A 19,663-nucleotide genomic window follows, 5' to 3' on the forward strand; every position below is an offset into this window, starting at 1 on the left:
AAACATACACAGGTAGCAGCAGCATGTCTGAAAGTAGCACAGCAAGGTCTTTCAAAGTAGTATAGTAATGCTACACCTGAAACAGAATGATCACTATCAATTGCATACTTTTTCGATTTAGTTATTTCACGTTGCGACGACCAGAATGAAGGATGAACTTATGAAATGGATGATAGGACAAACACAAAAACAATTCACGCTTTAATAAGTACTGCTTTAGAATCACCTCTTTCCCAGATGGCGGCGGGGAGGTGTAAGATTTTGATTTTTTTAAAATGTTATTTCCTTTATATTAGGGAAAGTGGGGCAAAGCGAAATAAGGGGCAAAGTGAAATGATCGAATTGCCAAGCACACACGCAGCGCCATCTTTTGGTTTGCTGATGTATTGTCACCATCACGTACAGGTGCATCTCCCTCATAGGTGGCAGCACGCGACAACTTTTCCTCCGGCTTCAGTAACAAAGAAAGTGTTTGGAGCACATGGTCTTGTAATATTGGCGCCCTGCTTCGTTGCAAACTGAGAGGTATGTATTTTGTTAACATTATTCTCTTGATATTTTTATCATTACTTATAAAGTCATGCATCATGTGGCAATGGCAAAATGTGTAAAGACGAAATAAATTAAATGCAAATAATTTATAAACCTGTACTGTGTGCCAGGGGCAAAATGAAAGGGGCAAAGAGAAATGTTATTCCACTTTGCCCCGGGCTACAGTTTCTCGAAGTATCTAAATAGTAATGGTTAGATTTTAATACAATTCCAATAAAATTGTGTATTATTTATGTTACATCTTCTTGTTTCAGGCAAGATGGTACGTAATTACAAACGCACAACTAATCAGCAATCCTGGACAGAGGAGTCTATGGCTCTAGCTGTAACAGCTGTAAAAGATAATATTATGAGTTTCCAGAAGGCTGCTGACTCATTCGCCGTTCCTGTTGCCACGCTGTACCGTCGAGTAAAACGAGATGGTAAGAGTTTCAATTTGTATTATTTAATACATTTTATTTTTGTAGAACTGCAGCTTATGGATATAGCCTAGTGCATTTTAGTGTGTAGGCTAATAAGTTTCTCATTGTTTAATTTAAATCAAATCTTATTGTGAATGAGCAGAAGGCCTAAGTAGGCTTAAGCAATTATGAAGACATTTATCCTCACTGTGATACCAACTTGAAAACATTAAAGATGTGACCTAATTTGAAACAGTATTGGATTGAAAAAAGAAATAATGAATATATTAACTTTATTTTTATTACTTTATCTGCTATTAATTAACATTATTAAACAAATTATTGATAAAAGGCCTACATGTGATGAATAATGTAGCTAATAAAACTTATATTTCCCCCCCATTTTTGACATCAGAAACCCACCGTGGGGACCGCACCCAAGACTGTCGGATTTAGAGACAGTTTCCTAACCACTGTGCCATGAAGCCTGCTGTCCAGCTCATAAATACCAGTTGATTGGACTGTTAGTTTTTGATTAAAAATTAGCTCTTAACATTGTATAAATTGATTCATGAATGGTCAGTAGGCTATAAACATTCCATCCGTATTTGAAAGGACCTAGACGTGTGGACCTACACTGTAACACAGGATAATGTTTGGAAACTTTTCAGTTTTGTTGTAAAAATTGAATTGTTATGAGTATAAAGAGAAATAAAGTAAACCAAAATAGACATATTTGAAGGTTTGAGTGACAAACGTAATTACCTACAATAGGCTGATACTAATTGTATTAACACTTTTTTTCTTTATTGCAGTGGACGTTGACCAGTCATGTGAGAAAAGACTAGGAAGATTCAGGACGATTTTCACAGAATCTCAGGAGGCAGAATTAGAGGAACATGTCATTCTTATGGAATCACGACTATTCGGACTCACGACGAAGGATCTTCGCTGCCTGGCGTTTCAGTATGCTGAGTGTAATAATATTACACATCCATTCTCTAAGCAGTCTGGAATGGCTGGTGTAGACTGGCTGTATGGATTTTTGAAACGTCATCCTGCTTTAACACTTCGAACTCCAGAGTCTACTTCTCAAGCTAGAGCCTCATCATTCAACAAGGTAACTGTAGCTAAATTTTTCGATCTCCTTACAGCACTGATGGACACCCACAAGTTTTCTCCTAGTCGCATTTATAATGTCGACGAGACAGGTATGAGCACTGTTCCCAATAAAACTTCCAAGGTTATCAGTTTAAAGGGTAGGAGACAAGTTGGGCAAATTTCATCAGCAGAAAGAGGAACAACAACAACTGCTGTGATCTGCTTTAGTGCAGCAGGATACTACATTCCACCTCTTCTTATTTTTCCACGTGTTAGAAATAATCCAGCCTTTTCCCATGGAACACCTCCAGATACGATTGTTCATTGCCACCCTTCAGGCTGGATGCAGACAGATATTTTTACAAAGTGGTTTGATCATTTTATCCATTGTACCAAACCTTCCGTTCATGATCCTGCACTCCTTATTCTCGATGGCCACGCGACCCACACAAAGAACCTTCAATTGGTCCTAAAGGCACGCGACAACCACGTGCATATCCTGTGTATCCCTCCTCACACGAGTCATAAACTCCAACCTCTAGATGTTGCCTTCATGGGCCCATTAAGCACATTTTATTCTCAGGAATGTGCAACGTGGCTACGTAATCACCCAGGAAAGGTAGTCTCTATAACTGAAGTTGGTGAACTTTTTGGGAAAGCGTACATGAAGGCAGCCACCACAGTGACCGCAGTAAATGGATTCAGGTCAACTGGAATCTGTCCTTGTGACCCCAACATCTTTCCGGAAGAGGCTTTTGTAGCTGCAGAAACGACGAACAGACCACCTCCAGGTGAGGACGATGTAATTCCAAACCAATCGGCAGTTCCAGGAGAGGCATCAGCTGGTCCATCAGGAGTAGGAGTACAAATAGTTCGCGGTGAGCCAAAAGTTCGTCCATTTGACGTCCTAACGGTACAGCCACAACCTAGCACTTCATCAAAAGTGTGTAAACAGGTGAGCCCTAAGGACATCTTGCCTTTGCCTGCAATGATAAGAGACAACAGTATCCGAAAAACATCGAGAAAGACAGGAGTGACAGCAGTTTTGACTTCTAGTCCTTACTTGACAGAGCTGAAGGTTCATAACTCTTCAGCTACAGGAAACAGCAAAGATTCATCATGTAAGAACAGGCCAGCGCGTAAACAATTGTTTGGGGGTCGAGCTCTAAGCAAGGGTAAGAACAAAAAACCAAAACTACCAGTAGGCCTAGATGATGAATCTTCTGATGAGAGTGACGAAGAAGAGTGCATGTTTTGTAGTGAGCCCTTTTCAAGATCGAAGCCAGGTGAGGGATGGATCACGTGCTCCAAGTGCAAGAAATGGGCTCATGAGGAATGCACAACATTTGATAATGAGATTGATGATGAAAACCATTACATTTGTGACAATTGTAACACATAATTAATTGTAATGTTTCATAATTGGTGTATTTCACTTTGCCCCAATTAGTTTTTCACTTTGCCCCATATATGGGGCAAAGTGAAATTTTTGCAGTGTTTATAAATATTGTATGTCTTTCCTAAAGTAAAGATGGCTACATCTCATTGTTTTTATTATATGTAGCCAACATATGTAGGTATTACACTGTGTATTTAGATTTGTTATTTCTGTAATTACATGCGTTTCAAATATTATTATTTGTTAGCTATTTCACTTTGCCCCACCTTCCTACTTCGCTTTTCTGCCACTTTTGGCTAATTGCGAAGATGGGGATGAGTGATGATATGATGAAAGGACACTCGCAAACATCCATGCCCAGGCCGGGATTCGAACCCGGGACCCCTGGCGTCGTAGCACGAAGTGCTAACCACTTCGCCACGGGGGCCGGTAGAATGGTGACTTTCGGAAGGCACCCAAACGTCAACCTCTCTGCCATGTAGTATATACAGATTTTGCATTTTGCAGACTAACGAGGTTCTAGTGTCTAGATTCTGGGGCTTGTGCTGTGTCGGCCATATAAAATTAGTGATTGTCCATTCATTTCATCTTATCCCACGCATTTTTGCGATTAGCCAAAAGTGTCAGAAAATCGAAGTATAATAAACCAATCAATCGATCAACAGATGGTGGCTTGACACATAAATGAAATATCAAATAATAATATGTTAACATTTTCAATTCAAAGTCTATTTTTTAAATTTAAATTCTTGTTTATAGAAAGGAAATTAACGTTACCTGGAAGCAGTGCATGACTTTAGGAACATCACTTAGTGACCACAAGCTAACGTGAGCCATGTGGAAGCCGTTAAGATCATTGATGTACGTGTAACCACGGATCTGATTCTCCTCGTCATCCAGGAATGTTTCGGATACCAATCCATGTAGTCTCACCATGTTGGCAGATGTGAATTTATAAGGATCAAATCTCCCTGAGAAAGAATACAAAGAATTATACGTGCTGGTACTTCTCATTATGTCATGTGACACTGAAGTTTTTTTTTCACAATAAATGGAATATGGCAATTTTCTACATGTGTCATTCATGCTCCTGATACTCCTAAAGTACATATTTTTTCCACGGAACAAACATTGTTCCAATTCACGAATTTGAGAACGAACGTGAATATGAATCGTGATTCGTGATAATACGTAACAACAAATGAACCGCACAGATTATCCAAGATTTATCTTGAATTGTCGAAGTTTTTCATCCACGTTTGCTGGCAGTTCCCTTCAAATTAAGTAAATGAAAAGGAAAGTTTAGGTACAAACATTAAAATTTTAATTCTAGAACACTGTCATTGTTCTCAACCATTTGAATTTGAAGGGGGGCGAAATACGTAACTACATTCTACACTACCTATTGTAGAATGTTTAGAGGAAAAATATATCATAATTAAGGTCCCATGTGTTTTGTCCCCCTTGTGCTTTCTCAGGGGCGAAATTCTACAATGAAGGGAAAAATTTACAACGAACTTAATCTAGTGTATTTTTTTCCGGGTTACATTTGACTTTTCCAGGGAGACATTTACCATTGAGGGACATTCTACACTGTGACACCGGCCCTGATCACGCGGAACAGCAACTGGTAAAGTTCCTCATTGATGCATTTCTCTGGACATCATGATGCAGTGATGCGCCAAAGTTGCTTTATTAGCAGTTTATGTGCATTATTGTGTTGTTATAGTAAAAAATATACATATTTGTGTCAATTGAAACATTTTTGGTTCTGTATCTACTCTCCTCCTTTTTTCAATCGTTCATTCATGTCACGATCACACCTCGGCCCCTTGATGTCTAGATGGGAGATTTTAGACCGAAGCGGCAAGCCATGCATGTCGCTTAGGAACGAGCCAATCAATAGCAACGTTTCACACCCTAGCGTCATGACATGCTGCACAAGCCTGTGTTCGATTGGTGAAATCCTCAATTAATACGTGTCGTGTAGCCTGGTCGCTTCGGTCTGAAATTTCCTACAAAAGCAAAGCAATGTGGGACGTTGTAAATGAAAATACTGTAATGAAAGAAAAAAAACCCAGCAAATACCAATATAAAATTATGCACAAATGATATTGAAATAGACGATCCATTTGTAGTGTGTGAAACATTTAACAAATACTTCACCGAATTAGGATATAACTTAGTAACAAATATAAATAAAGCAAAAAACCAATTGCAACTTTTGTGTAACTCTAAACCGCGCACTCTAGAAAGCATGTTTTTAACGCCAACCACAACAAATGAAATATCGAAGGAGATATGTAATTTAAAAGACTCAAAGGCTGTAGGAGAAGAATTTCCAATCAGAGTAATAAAAGAAATCAAGGAGTTGTTAGCACAAATTTTAGAATATCTCTTTAATGACTGTATCGCGAATGGTATCTTTCCCACTAAGCTAAAAATAGCAAAAGTCAACCCAGTATTTAAAAATGGAAGTAAAAACCTGGTTCAAAATTACAGACCAATTTCATTACTACCTGTGCTAAGCAACATTCTAGAAAAGTTACTAAAACGTCGCCTTCTACAGTTCCTTAATAAACACAACATGGATTTATTGAAAATAAAAGCACAGCAAGTGCAACACATACATTAATCGAAAATATCTTGCAAGGTATAAACGATAAAAAATTAGTTCTCGGAATATTTTACGACTTGACAAAAGCCTTTGATTTAGTAAACCACAAAATATTAATTTATAAAATGGAACACTATGGGATAAGGGGTAACGCGTTTGAAATTATGAAATCATACTTATCAAACAGAATGCAATGTGTTGAAATTAGCCACGAAAGAGATGGAAACGTAAAAAAATACAAATCCACTCTAAAGACGTTAAAATATGGAGTTCCCCGAGGATCAATATTAGGCCCATTACTTTTTCTTTTGTACATAAATGATTTACCATTTAATATACAGAATACAAAGATTTTGTTGTACGCAGACGATACTAGCGCAATAATAAAGGGAAATGATGTGAACGAGTTGGAAGCCAACATTGAAAAAACAATGGAAGAAATGAAATCTTGGTTTGACAGTAACAAATTACTTTTGAATGAACAGAAAACAAATTACGTGCTATTTCACACTAAACAAAACAATAAAATTAAAGATGTAGTAAAGAATAGCCATCTTCCAGTAATATTAGTTACAGAAACAAAATTTTAGGAGTTACTATAAATGAAAATCTAAATTGGTCAAACCACGTAAAAATACTTGTTAAAGAAACTAAATTCCAAAATATTTGCACTGAGGATATTAAAACAAACACTTCAAACAAATTCACTAATTCAGGAATATTATGCAATGTTTCATTCACTAATAAATTATGCAATAGAATTTTGGGGGAACTCATCGGCAAGTTTAGAAGCATTTAGAAAACAAAAGCAAGCCATTAGGATTATAGCAGGTACGTATAAAGCCTAGATAATCGTGCAAAACGTTGTTTAAGAAATTCAAAATATTAACCCTCCCTTCACTGTATATATATGAAATGTCATTATATGCGAGAAAAAATATTGCTCTGCGAAGTTCAATAGAACACACATATAACACCAGAAATAAACAGCTCTTAAAGCCTTACTTCACCAGGCTAACATTAGTTCACAAGGGACCCCAACCGATGGCAATTAAAATATTCAACCATTTACCAAATGATATAAAAGCAGAAAGTATGACAAGTTTCAAAAACAAATTAAAGAAACTATTAGTTAATAAGGAATATTATAGCGTTAGTGAATATCTACACTGTAAATTATAAGGGCCTCCCCCATGGCGCAGTGGTAGCGTCATTGCCTTGTAATCAAGGGGTCCCGGGTTCGATACCCGGTGGAGGCACAAGTGGTTCGGATCCCACTTTAAACTGTAGGTCCAGTCCTGATTAGCCTTACTGTGCATAAAGTGGACTTAAAACACCAACTCAAACATTGTAAATTATAGAAATTTTGTAATTATATATATTTTTTATATGAACTGTACTGAACCCTCCAAATACCAATGTATATGGTTTACATGGAGTAATAAAAAATTGAAAAAAAAATTGAAAACAATCCTCCGTGGCCGTGCGGTCTAAAGGATCCCGCACACCGAGACGCGGGGAAAGATCCCGAGAAAAATCACTGTCTTTCTTACTTTTTATCTTAAATGAATTGTAAAATGACAACCTAAATTCTGTCATCAGTAGTAAGATAGTTGTAGAAACCATTTACGTCTTTAAGAAAAACAGTAAAATCCGGCAACAGAACTTCTGTCATCTGCTACTATTGAAATCAAATGGTGTAATGCTTACTATGTACAGTATATGGGAATGTGCGGAACCGAAGCACGGAATTTCCGGCTAGAAGTCTGGAGGTTATCTTCAGGTCTTGTAGTCCACTGAGACGCCGGAAGCGAAAATGTTCCGTTCTATTGTCGCACTTAGTGTTGCCCACGGGACGAGACGGGACAGGCTTTTAAAAGTTCGAGACGAGACGAGATTGATCATGTGTCCCGAGACAAACGAATATTTTCGAGACGAGACAGCATTTCACAGCATTTCCACGAGACGAGACAGGCCAAAGTCTCGTCTCGTGGGCAACACTAGTCGCACTTCCGGCGTCTCAGTGTGCGGGGTCCTTAAGGCGCTTTGCTTTGGGCTCCGATCTGCGGGACGGCATGGGTTCAGTCTTTGAATTTTCTGCCTGTGTATAGAACCGGTGGTAACCCAACCATCGTGAGGAATTTGGGGAGCTACGAGTGAGTAGCTAGCGTAACCCGGTCTGGGAAATCTCCACACCTCTAGATAGGATTGTGGGAGAGAGACTGGCAGTCGGGAGATAGGCCAAGGCCCTTCTACAGCTGTAGAGCCAAGGGTTATTAATGGGATAGAGCTTAAAATAACAACAATCAGAGCTCCAATACTTCAGCGTTTTCAAAGTCCTACTTTAACTGAATCATGCATCTTTCTGCTATACCACATCTACAAAAATACATATGAGACTTGTTACCTGCTGCATAAAGGACCACTTGCCGGCCAAAGTCATCCCTTTCTAATAACGGTACTACATATCTGAAATGAAAAACAAGAGGTAATTCAAGAAAATACATTCGTAACCACATAGTATTAAGCCTTATGTTCTTTTTTTTTTTTTTTGCATTTATTAATTGCTGGCCAGCTACAAGATAATCCTCCAAGATAATGCTTTTGATTTGAGAAATTAACTGCTTAAGCTAAACTGCCAAATTGCCAGTCGTTTATTCTCTTTCTGTACTTGTAAACGAACCTAGGGACAAATATAAATGTTATATGACCCCACACCCATTCCGAAATTCCCGCATTACTGTAACTCTGCTCTTTAGACACCCGGAGAGAGATTCGATGAAAGAAAGGAAGTAACCGGGGTCGGATTAAAGAAGGGACACGGGAGCATCATTACAAGGAATATGGAGACGAACCTGACCAATCAGTTCTCTCTGTATTTTGCTCTTCTATGTCATTTTATTTCGCAATTTTCCCGTAGGAGGGAGGAGAGGGGTGGTAAACCTATGGGAAATACAGTCGAAGTAGTCGCGCAAGTTAACTTTGTGCTAATAAACGTCAAATTATTGCTGCCTGCGTGTGTATTTTATATCGTGCCTACACTTACCCATCGTCAATAATTTTGTTTATAACGGGATCATCGACATCGAGGCCTCTGAACCAATGAGGATAAAGCTGTCTGCACATCAGGTATTTCTCCAGCATCTCCTGGGCAAGGGGGAGGCTGAACTTCTTGGTTCGGAGGAAGCGCAACAAGAAAACTGAATCTGAAAAAGAGATTAGGAGTCATATCAGCTCACATATGTTTTGGTGAATCAGCGGTTCCTAAAACGAACCTAAAACTACAAGTAAGTCATAACTGTAAAGCAAATGGCGTATAAAAATAAAACTCTTCCTGATATCTAAAATTATGAATTATCCCTCTCTGACACGTCTAAAATTCCGATCACTCTTTCTCGGCGTCTCAAACTGAAGTACCTTGAAGATCTGATTTGAATTTTGTTATTTAGCCTCGCTTTTCTGCCCCTTTTGGTTAATCGCGAAGATGAGAATGAGTAATAAGAAGAGACGTGAAGTTTTCGTTTTAACGATAACACCGAAAAGTTGAGGAAGCGAAATAAAGTGTTTAAAATGTATTTGGGTAGGTAGAGGAGGCAAGTTTTCGGTATTTCGTAATCGCGAAATAACGCGAATTACGCCATTTTTCTGAATAACAGAATTTTCAGCTTTAACGCGAAAAACGCCGCGAAATATGCAATATAAACTGGGGATAACATTTCTTCTGTTCAAAAAGAACTACCTGAAGCGCTATTAGATCTGTCGTTTCTAGTCTAGCTGGTGATAGTTCGATTCAAAAGCGATTGTCATGCTTCGTTTCTTGCAGTTTGGCGCAGAAATGACTGACAATGCTTTGACCTAGTCCTAAATTTGAATTCGCTGCGGGGATCTTCTCAGAAGGGAAGTTTCGTAGGAACAGGAAAATTTTCAGGGAGAAAATTTTGTTGTGTTGTGTGTGTGGGGGGGGCTTAGGGATGTGGGTGTATGTGTGTACACAAAACTGTATTTTTTGGTTAGAGAGAAATATGTTGGCATTGTTAGGGAAATTTCAGTCAGTCAGAATCACTGAAGCTGTATGGTTTGTGCATCGTCTTGCATTTCCTTTTCCTTCTGAGGTGTACTTCGAAGCATCCCAAAGCCAGCAGCGAATGCATTAGTGTGCTTCTGAAAGACGCTATGCTTCAGATAGAACTACATTATTTTGTAATCACTGCATTGCAAAATAACATGGGAGCGGATGGGAGCGTAAGGATTCCTTGAGTAAGCGCAGTAGAAGTGAGAGGCAAAAAAGAGAAAATTAGTCTGCTTGTTTGAATTGTTGTTTTATCTTTTCGTCCACTTTATACGCATAAAGGCTAATCTGGACTGGATCTACAGTTTAAAGTAGGATCCGTGCCACTATGTGACTCCACCAGGTATCGAACCCGGGACGTGTGATCACTAAGCGGCGACGTTACCACTACGCTGTCGGGGAAGCCCAAGAAGGAAAGTAAAGCGAGCGAAACAAACCGGCAACTTGCTGTCATTGAAGGCTTCGAGAAACCTAAAATAAGGAAGAAGACAAGGAGTACATCGCACTTCGAACTCCGGAAGCTTTTGTTAACGTAATCATTCCATTAATGGAAAAAAATAATTAAAAAACTACTATCTTTCTATTTAGAAGTGCGTTGTGTGTAGGAAGTGTGTTGTGAGTGAATACTGTGAACACTGACTACTCACCATCTGTGCGTGAAAAAATAGCAATGCTATTATTGTAAACTGAAAAGCAAATTTAAGAAAACATTTTAAAAAAAAAATATCCTGTGCAAGTGAAAAGTTGGAAGTATATTATGTTTAAAGATTTGGGTGATATCCTTCAATAAACATTTCATATTTAGTGGCCGATGAGATGAAGTAGTTTTCCAAATGCAAGAAATTTGGTCATTTCTCACAAAGGTAAGCCTTAAATTTATTTCTCTTTTTATTGAAATTTGCCTCAATTTTCCATGATTTGATTTGATTTGCTTTATTTTACTTCGTTTCTTGTGCCACTTTTCGCTAATTTTCGAAGATGGATATGAGTGATGATATGATGAAATTGATTAATGGGCACTCACAAACATCCATTTCCAGACTGGGATTCGAACCCGGAACCCCTGGTTTCCTAGCGCACTGTGATAACCACGGAGGTCGGCCGAAGCGCCTAAATCGCAACTAAAATGAGCAAATTGGTGTCTAATAATTCAGCCACTGCACGACTTTTAACTCAGTGGGTGACAAAAAGTCCACCCTTTGGAAAATTGTTTACTTTAACGTGTATTAATCAAATATGAAAGGGATACAAAATGTTTAAAACATTGTTTGAAATGTGTAATGCATTTGTAAAAAAAACAACAGAGAACTATGTTTTAAATATTTCTGTTTCTAACATCGTGATCTAGATTACAAATTGTATATACTTTTGTTTTATTCAAAACGTTCGTTAATATAATACAATGCCGGCAAATTAGGGGAGCGAGGGGCACCACTTCTAACCACTTTTGCACCCGCACTATGCTAAACTTTATCTACAAAGGGAAATAACTGCCTTTGCCCCCCCCCCCCAGTTTTGGCACCTTAACCCCCGGTTTTGGAACCCAATCGCCGTCACTGATATAATATATATTATACTATATGGTGCAGAAACCTGGACGTTGAGAAGAAATGAAGAGAAACGACTCGAAGCTTTTGAAATGTGGACATGGCGAAAAATGGAGCGTGTAAAATGGACGGACAAGGTAAGAAACGAAGCCGTACTGAAAAGAGTTGGTGAAAAAAGATTTATACTGGAGACCATCAAGAAGAGGAAAAGAAACTGGTTAGGACACTGTCTAAGAAGGAACTGCCTGCTAAGAGATGCCTTGGAGGGAATGGTTGAAGGAAGAAAAGTCCGTGGAAGAAAGAGATATCAGCTTATGGATGATATTAAATTAACTGGGTCGTATGCTATTACGAAGCGTAAGGCAGAGAACAGGGAAAGCTGGAGATTGCAGTGAAAAACCTGCCAATTAGGCAGAAAACAATGAATGAATGAATGAATATTCTACTATATATATTGTCACTGTTGGGACACGCAAACTACATTTTTCATATTAAAGTAACTATTCTACTGATAGTTAGTTTAGCAGCATTTTCCTTAAAGTTTCTGTGTAAATATGAAACTTAACCTTGTTGATTGAATACTTGGGTGTTTTTTAACGGGTGGGAGAGACGAAACACTACCTCACACATTATATATATAAGTGGTCGCCTGAGATTTCTGGAAAGAGTTCATGTAATTCGAATGGTGATATTGTAGCGATATTTTATAACAAAGAAATATTGCTTTATGGGACTTACAGGCCGTAAGTTACAGCAACTCAACATCATCATTATTGTTATTGTTATTTTACAGTACCCTTCGGCACGTAAAAACATGTAGCAGGTACCATGAAGGACAGAAGATTAAGTGGTGTCCGACTCCGATTGACATCTGTGCATTGTGAAAAAAGTACAAAAAGAAAAATAAGTGTTCATCAACGAAGTGATACGCTAGATGTTTATTGAAAGGAAGAAAGGCGAAACCACTTTCTATCTAAATAGCATTCTCGAGTCTGAACTTGTGTAGAACACCAAAGTATTTTCAATTCAATTTTAATTTTATGATTTGCAAAGTAGTAGTAGTAGTATTACTAATACTACTACTACTAATAATAATAATAATATTAAAAGTTTCTATGACTCTGCCCCCGGAGAAAAAATCCTGCGGGCGCCATTGTATGTATATATAATGGGAATATCAGAGCAGCAGTAATGATGATGATAATCTTACCCATGCGGCATTTCCTGATGTCTGGGTGCTTCTTGATCCATTCCCGAAACTGCGTCAGTGCCTGTTGTCTCGTCGAGTCAGTCTCCCGAAGTTCCGTCCGTGCCACAATCCTCAACTCCTCACTCAGCCGACACTCGTACTCATCCTCACTGAAGAACTCCTCGTAACGCATCCTGCAAGACAAGGATTTTTGTCATTCACAGATCAAGCGAAGAATGGCCATCTTGCTTGCAGTTTCGTCGAGAACAATAACGAATCTGCAGAGCATTGCGACACCTGTTGACAGTTTTCCAAATGAATGCAGTAACGATGCACCATCATAATGTGGTCAAGGAAAGAAATATGACAACGATGATCGTAAGGCAACATACGTACACTATGCACGTCTACACTTGGCGCCTGTATGAATACGTAAAACGGTCACAGCATTGATTGCCTAATCTTCCAATGGAGAAAGCTGATATGTGCAGTGATGAATTACCAAGTTGCGTAGGCATTGGTGGATATTTATCATTATATTTTTTTTCTTCGAATGAGGAAAAATCAACAGTAAGAATAGTGTCTTTTTTTTACATTTTTTAAGCTTTTATACTAATGGAGCCTGTGCATATTTGAACATAGTAATTACTGTAACATAAAAACATATTTCACATGAACATGAGTACAATTTCGATATAAATTGTATCTTGTGCTTATTAATTTCCTAGTCACGTAGCCGTCAGAGCGTCGAACATATTTTATTGAAGGTTGAAATCGCTGAGTGAAGGAAATTAACTTTGTAGTATAAAGCCTAAAAGTTAGTAAAACTTCAACGTAAACATACCGTCACAACTTCGTTAATATATGCGTTTCATGTAAGCCCAATTTTAATAAACGTAAAGCCACTTTCTGAACGTAAAATTCAAGAAACATGGCCTTGACGAATAAGTACTTAAATCTTGGGAAAGCACACAACGAAACAGATATCCTACCTTCCTATACGGGAATCCAACTAATGTAGCTGTTCAGCGTTCCTGGTCGAACTTCAGAACACACAATGAAATGTTCAGTGCTGTCTGTCTATCTATGCTGCAACGTGTAGTTCATTACAAAATCTTGAATTACGATAAGAAGACAAGATGGAAATGGATTTCCCACAGGAGCCATGACTAAAGCACATGTTTAATAGAAAGTGGACAAATTGAACTGTGCACAAGGGCAAACACACCTATAACATTCTAACCAGGATCTTAGCGAGAAGTGTTAATTGTTCTTCAGTTTCTCTTCTGTATTGTTCGTTTTATTATGTTACGTTGCCTCGAAATATTCCTTTGCAAACACACCTGAAGTTATCAAGTAGTTGCAAATTGTTATTTTGCATTTCTGTACGTTTCGATTGCGAAACATGAGACTTTTGGTGTTTTTATTATTAGGAAGAGTGAATGAAATAAAAGTGGATTTTCCACCAGACAGACACTTTCACGAAAATTGCTGGAACATACTGTGTAAACAGAGATGACCTCTCTCCTGGTTCCATCGAACCTTGAAGCCAAGAAAAAGAGAAAGGAGAGTAATTAAACTTACAGCAAAAATATTATGTTGAAAATAATTCAATACCCCCCCCCCCAATTGTTCAAAATGACGGTCGAGATTAAAAGCACAATCTGAAATTTTAACCGGACATGCCACTAGGCCTATTCCACAATATAATATAGGGGTACAAAATGACACCGGGTGGGTCTCCGCTTAGTGGACTTGAATTCCAAAAAAAAATCTTTTCTGGGCGAGTAAAACGAGACGCTTCTCAAAGAATATGGAGAAATACTGAGAAAGAAAAAGAGTGCTAACATGACAACACTGTCGAATAAACTACAGTTGAGACTGCTTTATACGTAACTCAGTTCTGCGAAATTCTGTACATAAATTACTGTAGGTCCCGGCAAAATATAATTTAAAAACGTGTTAATTAAACCTTATTTGTACGTAATTCGGGGTTATACGTACTAATTTTCAGAAAATACAGTTGATTTGTAGTACGTAACCAAGCTACAACTATATCACATTTCTTGTCGTTACAAAAACACAAGGCGAGTTTCGAGTACGAAAAACAATAGGCGGGCATGGCGACGGTCGGTCTCGAATTGCGATAAAGACGAACGAGTGCGGCGCGGGCGTGGCGGTCTCACAGAGAAGACAAGGGGTCATGAAATCAGAGGAGAAAGATTTGCCGCTGTTGCTCAGAACGTGAGACGCATTCTCTTTTGTAAAGTAATCGCTATAAGAAAGCACACACGTTAAAAAGATACCGATAGTTGACGCTTGCAGTGTTTCATAACAAAAACAGAACAGCAGTCCCTTCACTGAGCGTTTTCGGTTGCTACTGGTCGGCTATGGGAAACAGAAAGAGGAAATGTCACACGCTTGTACAGAAAATAAAATTTATACGGGAAGTGGATGCTAATCCATATAAAACTTAAGAATCTAACATTTAGATTCGTTAATTTACCACTTTATGACAGAAATAGCCTGTATTACGTATATCTTGTTCCTCAAAATAGATACAATAACAGTATTTTAATAATGATATATGGCATGGTATCTAAATCTGATTTGTAAGTAGGGTCTCCCCGATGGCGCAGTGGTAGCGTCGTCGCCTTGTAATCAAGGGGTCCAGGGTTCGATTCCCGATAGAGGGACATAGTGGTTCGGATCCCACTTTAAACTGTAGGTCCAGTCCCGATTAGCCTTACTGTGCATAAAGTGGACTTAAAACAACAAATCAATCCAATCCAATGATTTGTAAGTAACTGTCAATTATACTTATTATTTTCTCTTCACCTGACATACGCAGGGGCGGCGCCAGAATTTTTCGACCGGGTGGGCAGAAGCTGTATATTGATAGATTAGGGTGGGCAGGCATAAATGTAAGGCCATATGCATATGTATCCCCTTCTCTCTTACACTCCCGATTTCCCTTCACTTCTTTTCCCTTTCCTTTTCATCTTTTCTGTTTTACTCCCTAATGCCTACTTATATCTTTCTTTTTCAGCTTGTTACCTCTTTCTCCCTTCACTTTCTCTCGTTCCATTCTTCAAATGTTTCTCTTAACTGCTATGGACGCACACATATCACATGTATGTGTGTGTGTGTGTGTGTGTGTGTGTGTGTTTGGTGTCTTCCCCTCTTCCTTTTCTAATCTATTCTCGCATCTTGTTCCACTTCTTTGTCTCCGATGGACACATTTATTTCAAGGAAGTGTTTGTGTGTGCCCAGCCATACATTCTAATCACATTCTTTCCTTCACATCAATGTAGTGAAATAAATGTGAATTGGTTAAATCACATTTTGTCCTTTAAGTGCAAAAATATAAGGCACATACCTACTCCACTTTATATATTAGGCGACAGTGATAGAAATTGTGATGGTAGACAAAGGTGAAGTACACTATGTGGAAGAAAGTCATTGGATACCACATGTCAGCGGATACCATCAGTTTTCTTTCAACCAATAGGAGGTCGGTCTGCCTTTGGCAGCGATAACAGCAGCCACTCGTCGTGGTAAACTGGCCAAAATGTCGTGTAGTACACCGAGTGGGATATTCCGCCAATACTCCTGCAGTACAGTCACCAACCCTGGAAGTGTAGAAGAGCGAGGCGATCGCGACCTCAATCGGTGCTCCAGTTCGTCCCATAGATGTTCGATAGGGTTGAGGTCAGGGCTCTGAGCAGGCCAATCCAGTCAGGTGACATTATTTTCTGCATGCCACTCCATGGTAGCCCTGGAAACATGACAAGTCGCATTATCTTCCTGGAACACAAATTCTTCGTTTCCATAGAAACGCCACAAAGTGGGGAGCATGGAGTTGTTGAGAATATCTCGGTAGGACGCAGACGTCATGTGGCCATACACCGGTACCAGTGAACCCACGCCATGCCAGCTGAAACAACCCCAAAACATGATGCCACCACCACCATATTTCACTGTGGGCACTACACACTCGGGTAACAGACGTTCTCCGGGTAATCGCCATACCCACACTCTCTCATCTGATCGAAACAGTGTGAAGCGTGATTCATCGCTCCATAGGACCTTCCACTATTGCTCCATCGTCCAGTTTCTCCGCTCTTTACACCAGCGTAGTCTCTGCCGTTTATTGGTTTTTGTTATCAGAGGTTTGTGGACAGCGGCTCGACCATGATAACCGAGCGCATGGGCCTTCTTGCGAAGTGTCTTGGTCGAAACAGTCAAATTGGTCTCACTTTGAAACTCTTCTGCAATCGAATGCATTGGACGGGTCCTGTTTTTCCGAATCTCCCTCTTCAGCACTCTCCTGTCCCGGTCGTCAATTTTGTGGGTCTTCCACTTCGTGGTGCATTGCTGCAGTGTCCCTTTTCCTTCCACTTCTTGATGACAAAGGCTACAGTTGATTTAGGGACCTGTCGGGCATCAACTATGCCACATATACTCATGCTTCCTATGGAGCAGCCTACTATGATCCCTCTATCAAACATGCTGAGCTCTTTCCTGTCCATCATTTTATGAGCGAATGATCTGAGAAGCCTCCTGCTGCCGTATATATACACGTCTGTACTCTCTTTTCCATGAGGAGTTCGTTTCAGAGTTGAAACCGGGTGTCCAATGACTTTCTTCCACATAGTGTATTAAAACTTCGTAATTTAAATGCATGTTCCCGATCATATTATTTTCATCATATGAGTTTTTGAATCAAACTTGGGGGTTAATAATCACTTTTCTTGGCTTACAAGGTTATTGCAACTGACAAATGTATCTGAATGTTTGCAGTAACGCCTATCGGGTACCAAAACTTGGGGTCAAGGATAGTTTACTTTTTTGGTAGAAAAGTCTTAGCATTAAGAGGCCATAGTGCGGGTGCAACAAGTGGGGAAATGTGGCGGGGGGACACCCCCTCGCTCCTCCAAATCGCCGCCACTGGATATTTGGATTAAAATTAATGTCTTATTGGGAATGTAAACACACACACACACAAGGGAAATACAATTCTTTGTTCATTCTGCAAAAAGTATCCCCAGGCTCATGAAAGGCTATTTTGACAAAATATCGCTTAAAAGTAATAATCAAGTAACATTGAAAAATCTGTTAGCCAAGTTGTAATTCGTTTTCTGAAGAAAGTCGTCGTTACTTATGCGGGAGAAGTAACACACGTATGGTTAGATGAACACATGCATTGAGGTAACAAATAGTTTACATTTTGTAGAATGTGATTTTGGACACAAGGAATTAATCGAATTTGATCCCCATACCCGGTAATTCATCTCTAAAAAAAACTTTTTCACAGATGACTTGGGTTGTATGCGTGACCTTTCCGAAAGCGCTCAAATGACAACCTCTACCCTGCGCAGTTTACGCTGGAAACTTTAATCTTGTAGGCGAACGAGTCTCTGGCGCTTGGAAGCAAAGTCAAAATAATAATTTGTGGGGGTTGTATTTTCAGTGTCTGCATGTATTTGTTCCCTTCCCCCCTTCGTCACTTTCACCTAATATTCATTGAACCTCATCGTCGCCATTAGCCAAAATAGCAGAAAAGTGACTTCACATAGAACAAATCAGTCGAATCAGCAACAACTTACTCTTCCAAAAATGGAGTTTCATTAGTTCATACCCCTACGAAAGTTGAGGTGGTAGTTTCAATTTCACATTGTTTCATTCTTCGATCAAGGCAGCTAACTCCGTGAACAATAACTTTGTTTTCCGAAAGTCTCAAATGTTTGTTTCTGGCAATACACCCTCTTAAATGAACGCATCTTTTATGGTGATAATATAACACGTTCCCTGTGAGTTCTTTCTGTATATTTTTTCTCCAATGACATAACGTTGTCGCCTTATAATGAAGAGGTTCTGGTTTCTACTGCCCCCTTCCCGGGTGGAAGCACAATGCACACTGGTTCGGACTCCACTTTAAACTGTAGGTTTAGTCCCTATTAGCCTATCTGAGCATAAAAGTGGATTTAAAAACAAGCAAACAAAATTTTCTAATGGATACTTCTTGACACCTTGTTTTCTTTACTTCATCTTCAGATTCTGTTGACCTTTTCGGCTGAACCTCTGATGCTTCAAACGTTTAACCCATTCTCATCGTGATTGATTAGGTCTCTGATACCCTCAAAACAAAGCTTTCCTTCCAACACCTTCTTCTTTTAATTCTACGCAAGTTAATCACAAGAAAAATCGCATGATTACGTAACTGATAAGCAAAATGTATGTGTGGAACTAGGATTTCTAAATAGAATTAGCCACCCATGATCAATTCAATAATTCTGTTGCTTTTTTCAAACCCACATAGCTGTTACATCAAAATTAATATACCTCGGTATTGTAGTGGCTATTGTAAGTGCTTCTTATTAGTATTTATTAGTAGAACACATACAATGTTGTTATTTTGTACACCATGTACATATTTGAAAATGACAGGTATCTAAAATATAAATATAAAAAATGTAATGAAATAAAGAAAGAGACACTTCTGGATTTTCAATGTAGATAGACCTAATTAAAAAGTCGAAATAATTTATTGTGTTGCTGGAGGAAGCAACGCTAAGGGTTTTATTTGTTTATTTAGAGATTATCTTAATCATACACAAGACCCGGATCTTACAACACCAAGACCCCAGCCCAATCCCCTCCACAGTTTCAGTTATAACCTTTCGCCAAGCTACATGAGGTAGTTAGTTATACGTATTTCTACATTTTTCATCACATTCGAAGTGCCTAATTTTTTCATTATGTGGTACTTTTCAAAGCAGCATTTT

General features: G+C 38.9%; 1 protein-coding gene across 2 annotated transcripts in view; it reads right to left on the minus strand.

Moving 5' to 3' along the window:
* The window catches only part of LOC145989084 (clavesin-1), a 52,679-nt gene that overhangs the window by 15,495 nt on the left and 17,521 nt on the right, over nt 1-19,663 (minus strand). The window contains exons 1-5 of one of the 2 annotated variants that reach the window (XM_083124385.1): nt 13,868-13,960; nt 12,897-13,069; nt 9,117-9,276; nt 8,478-8,539; nt 4,231-4,424 (exon numbers count right to left, since the gene is read on the minus strand). In XM_083124385.1, the coding sequence (XP_082980511.1) occupies nt 4,231-4,424; nt 8,478-8,539; nt 9,117-9,276; nt 12,897-13,068 (588 nt within the window). In that variant the 5' untranslated portion in view covers nt 13,069; nt 13,868-13,960. Of the gene's footprint in view, nt 1-4,230; nt 4,425-8,477; nt 8,540-9,116; nt 9,277-12,896; nt 13,070-13,867; nt 13,961-19,663 lie in introns of those variants that run through there. The other variant, XM_083124381.1, reaches the window with a different exon arrangement.

The sequence above is a fragment of the Lepisma saccharinum genome, chromosome 1 (genome assembly GCF_977018435.1).
Source record: "Lepisma saccharinum chromosome 1, izLepSacc3.1, whole genome shotgun sequence".
Classification (NCBI taxonomy): Eukaryota; Metazoa; Arthropoda; class Insecta; order Zygentoma; family Lepismatidae; genus Lepisma; species Lepisma saccharinum.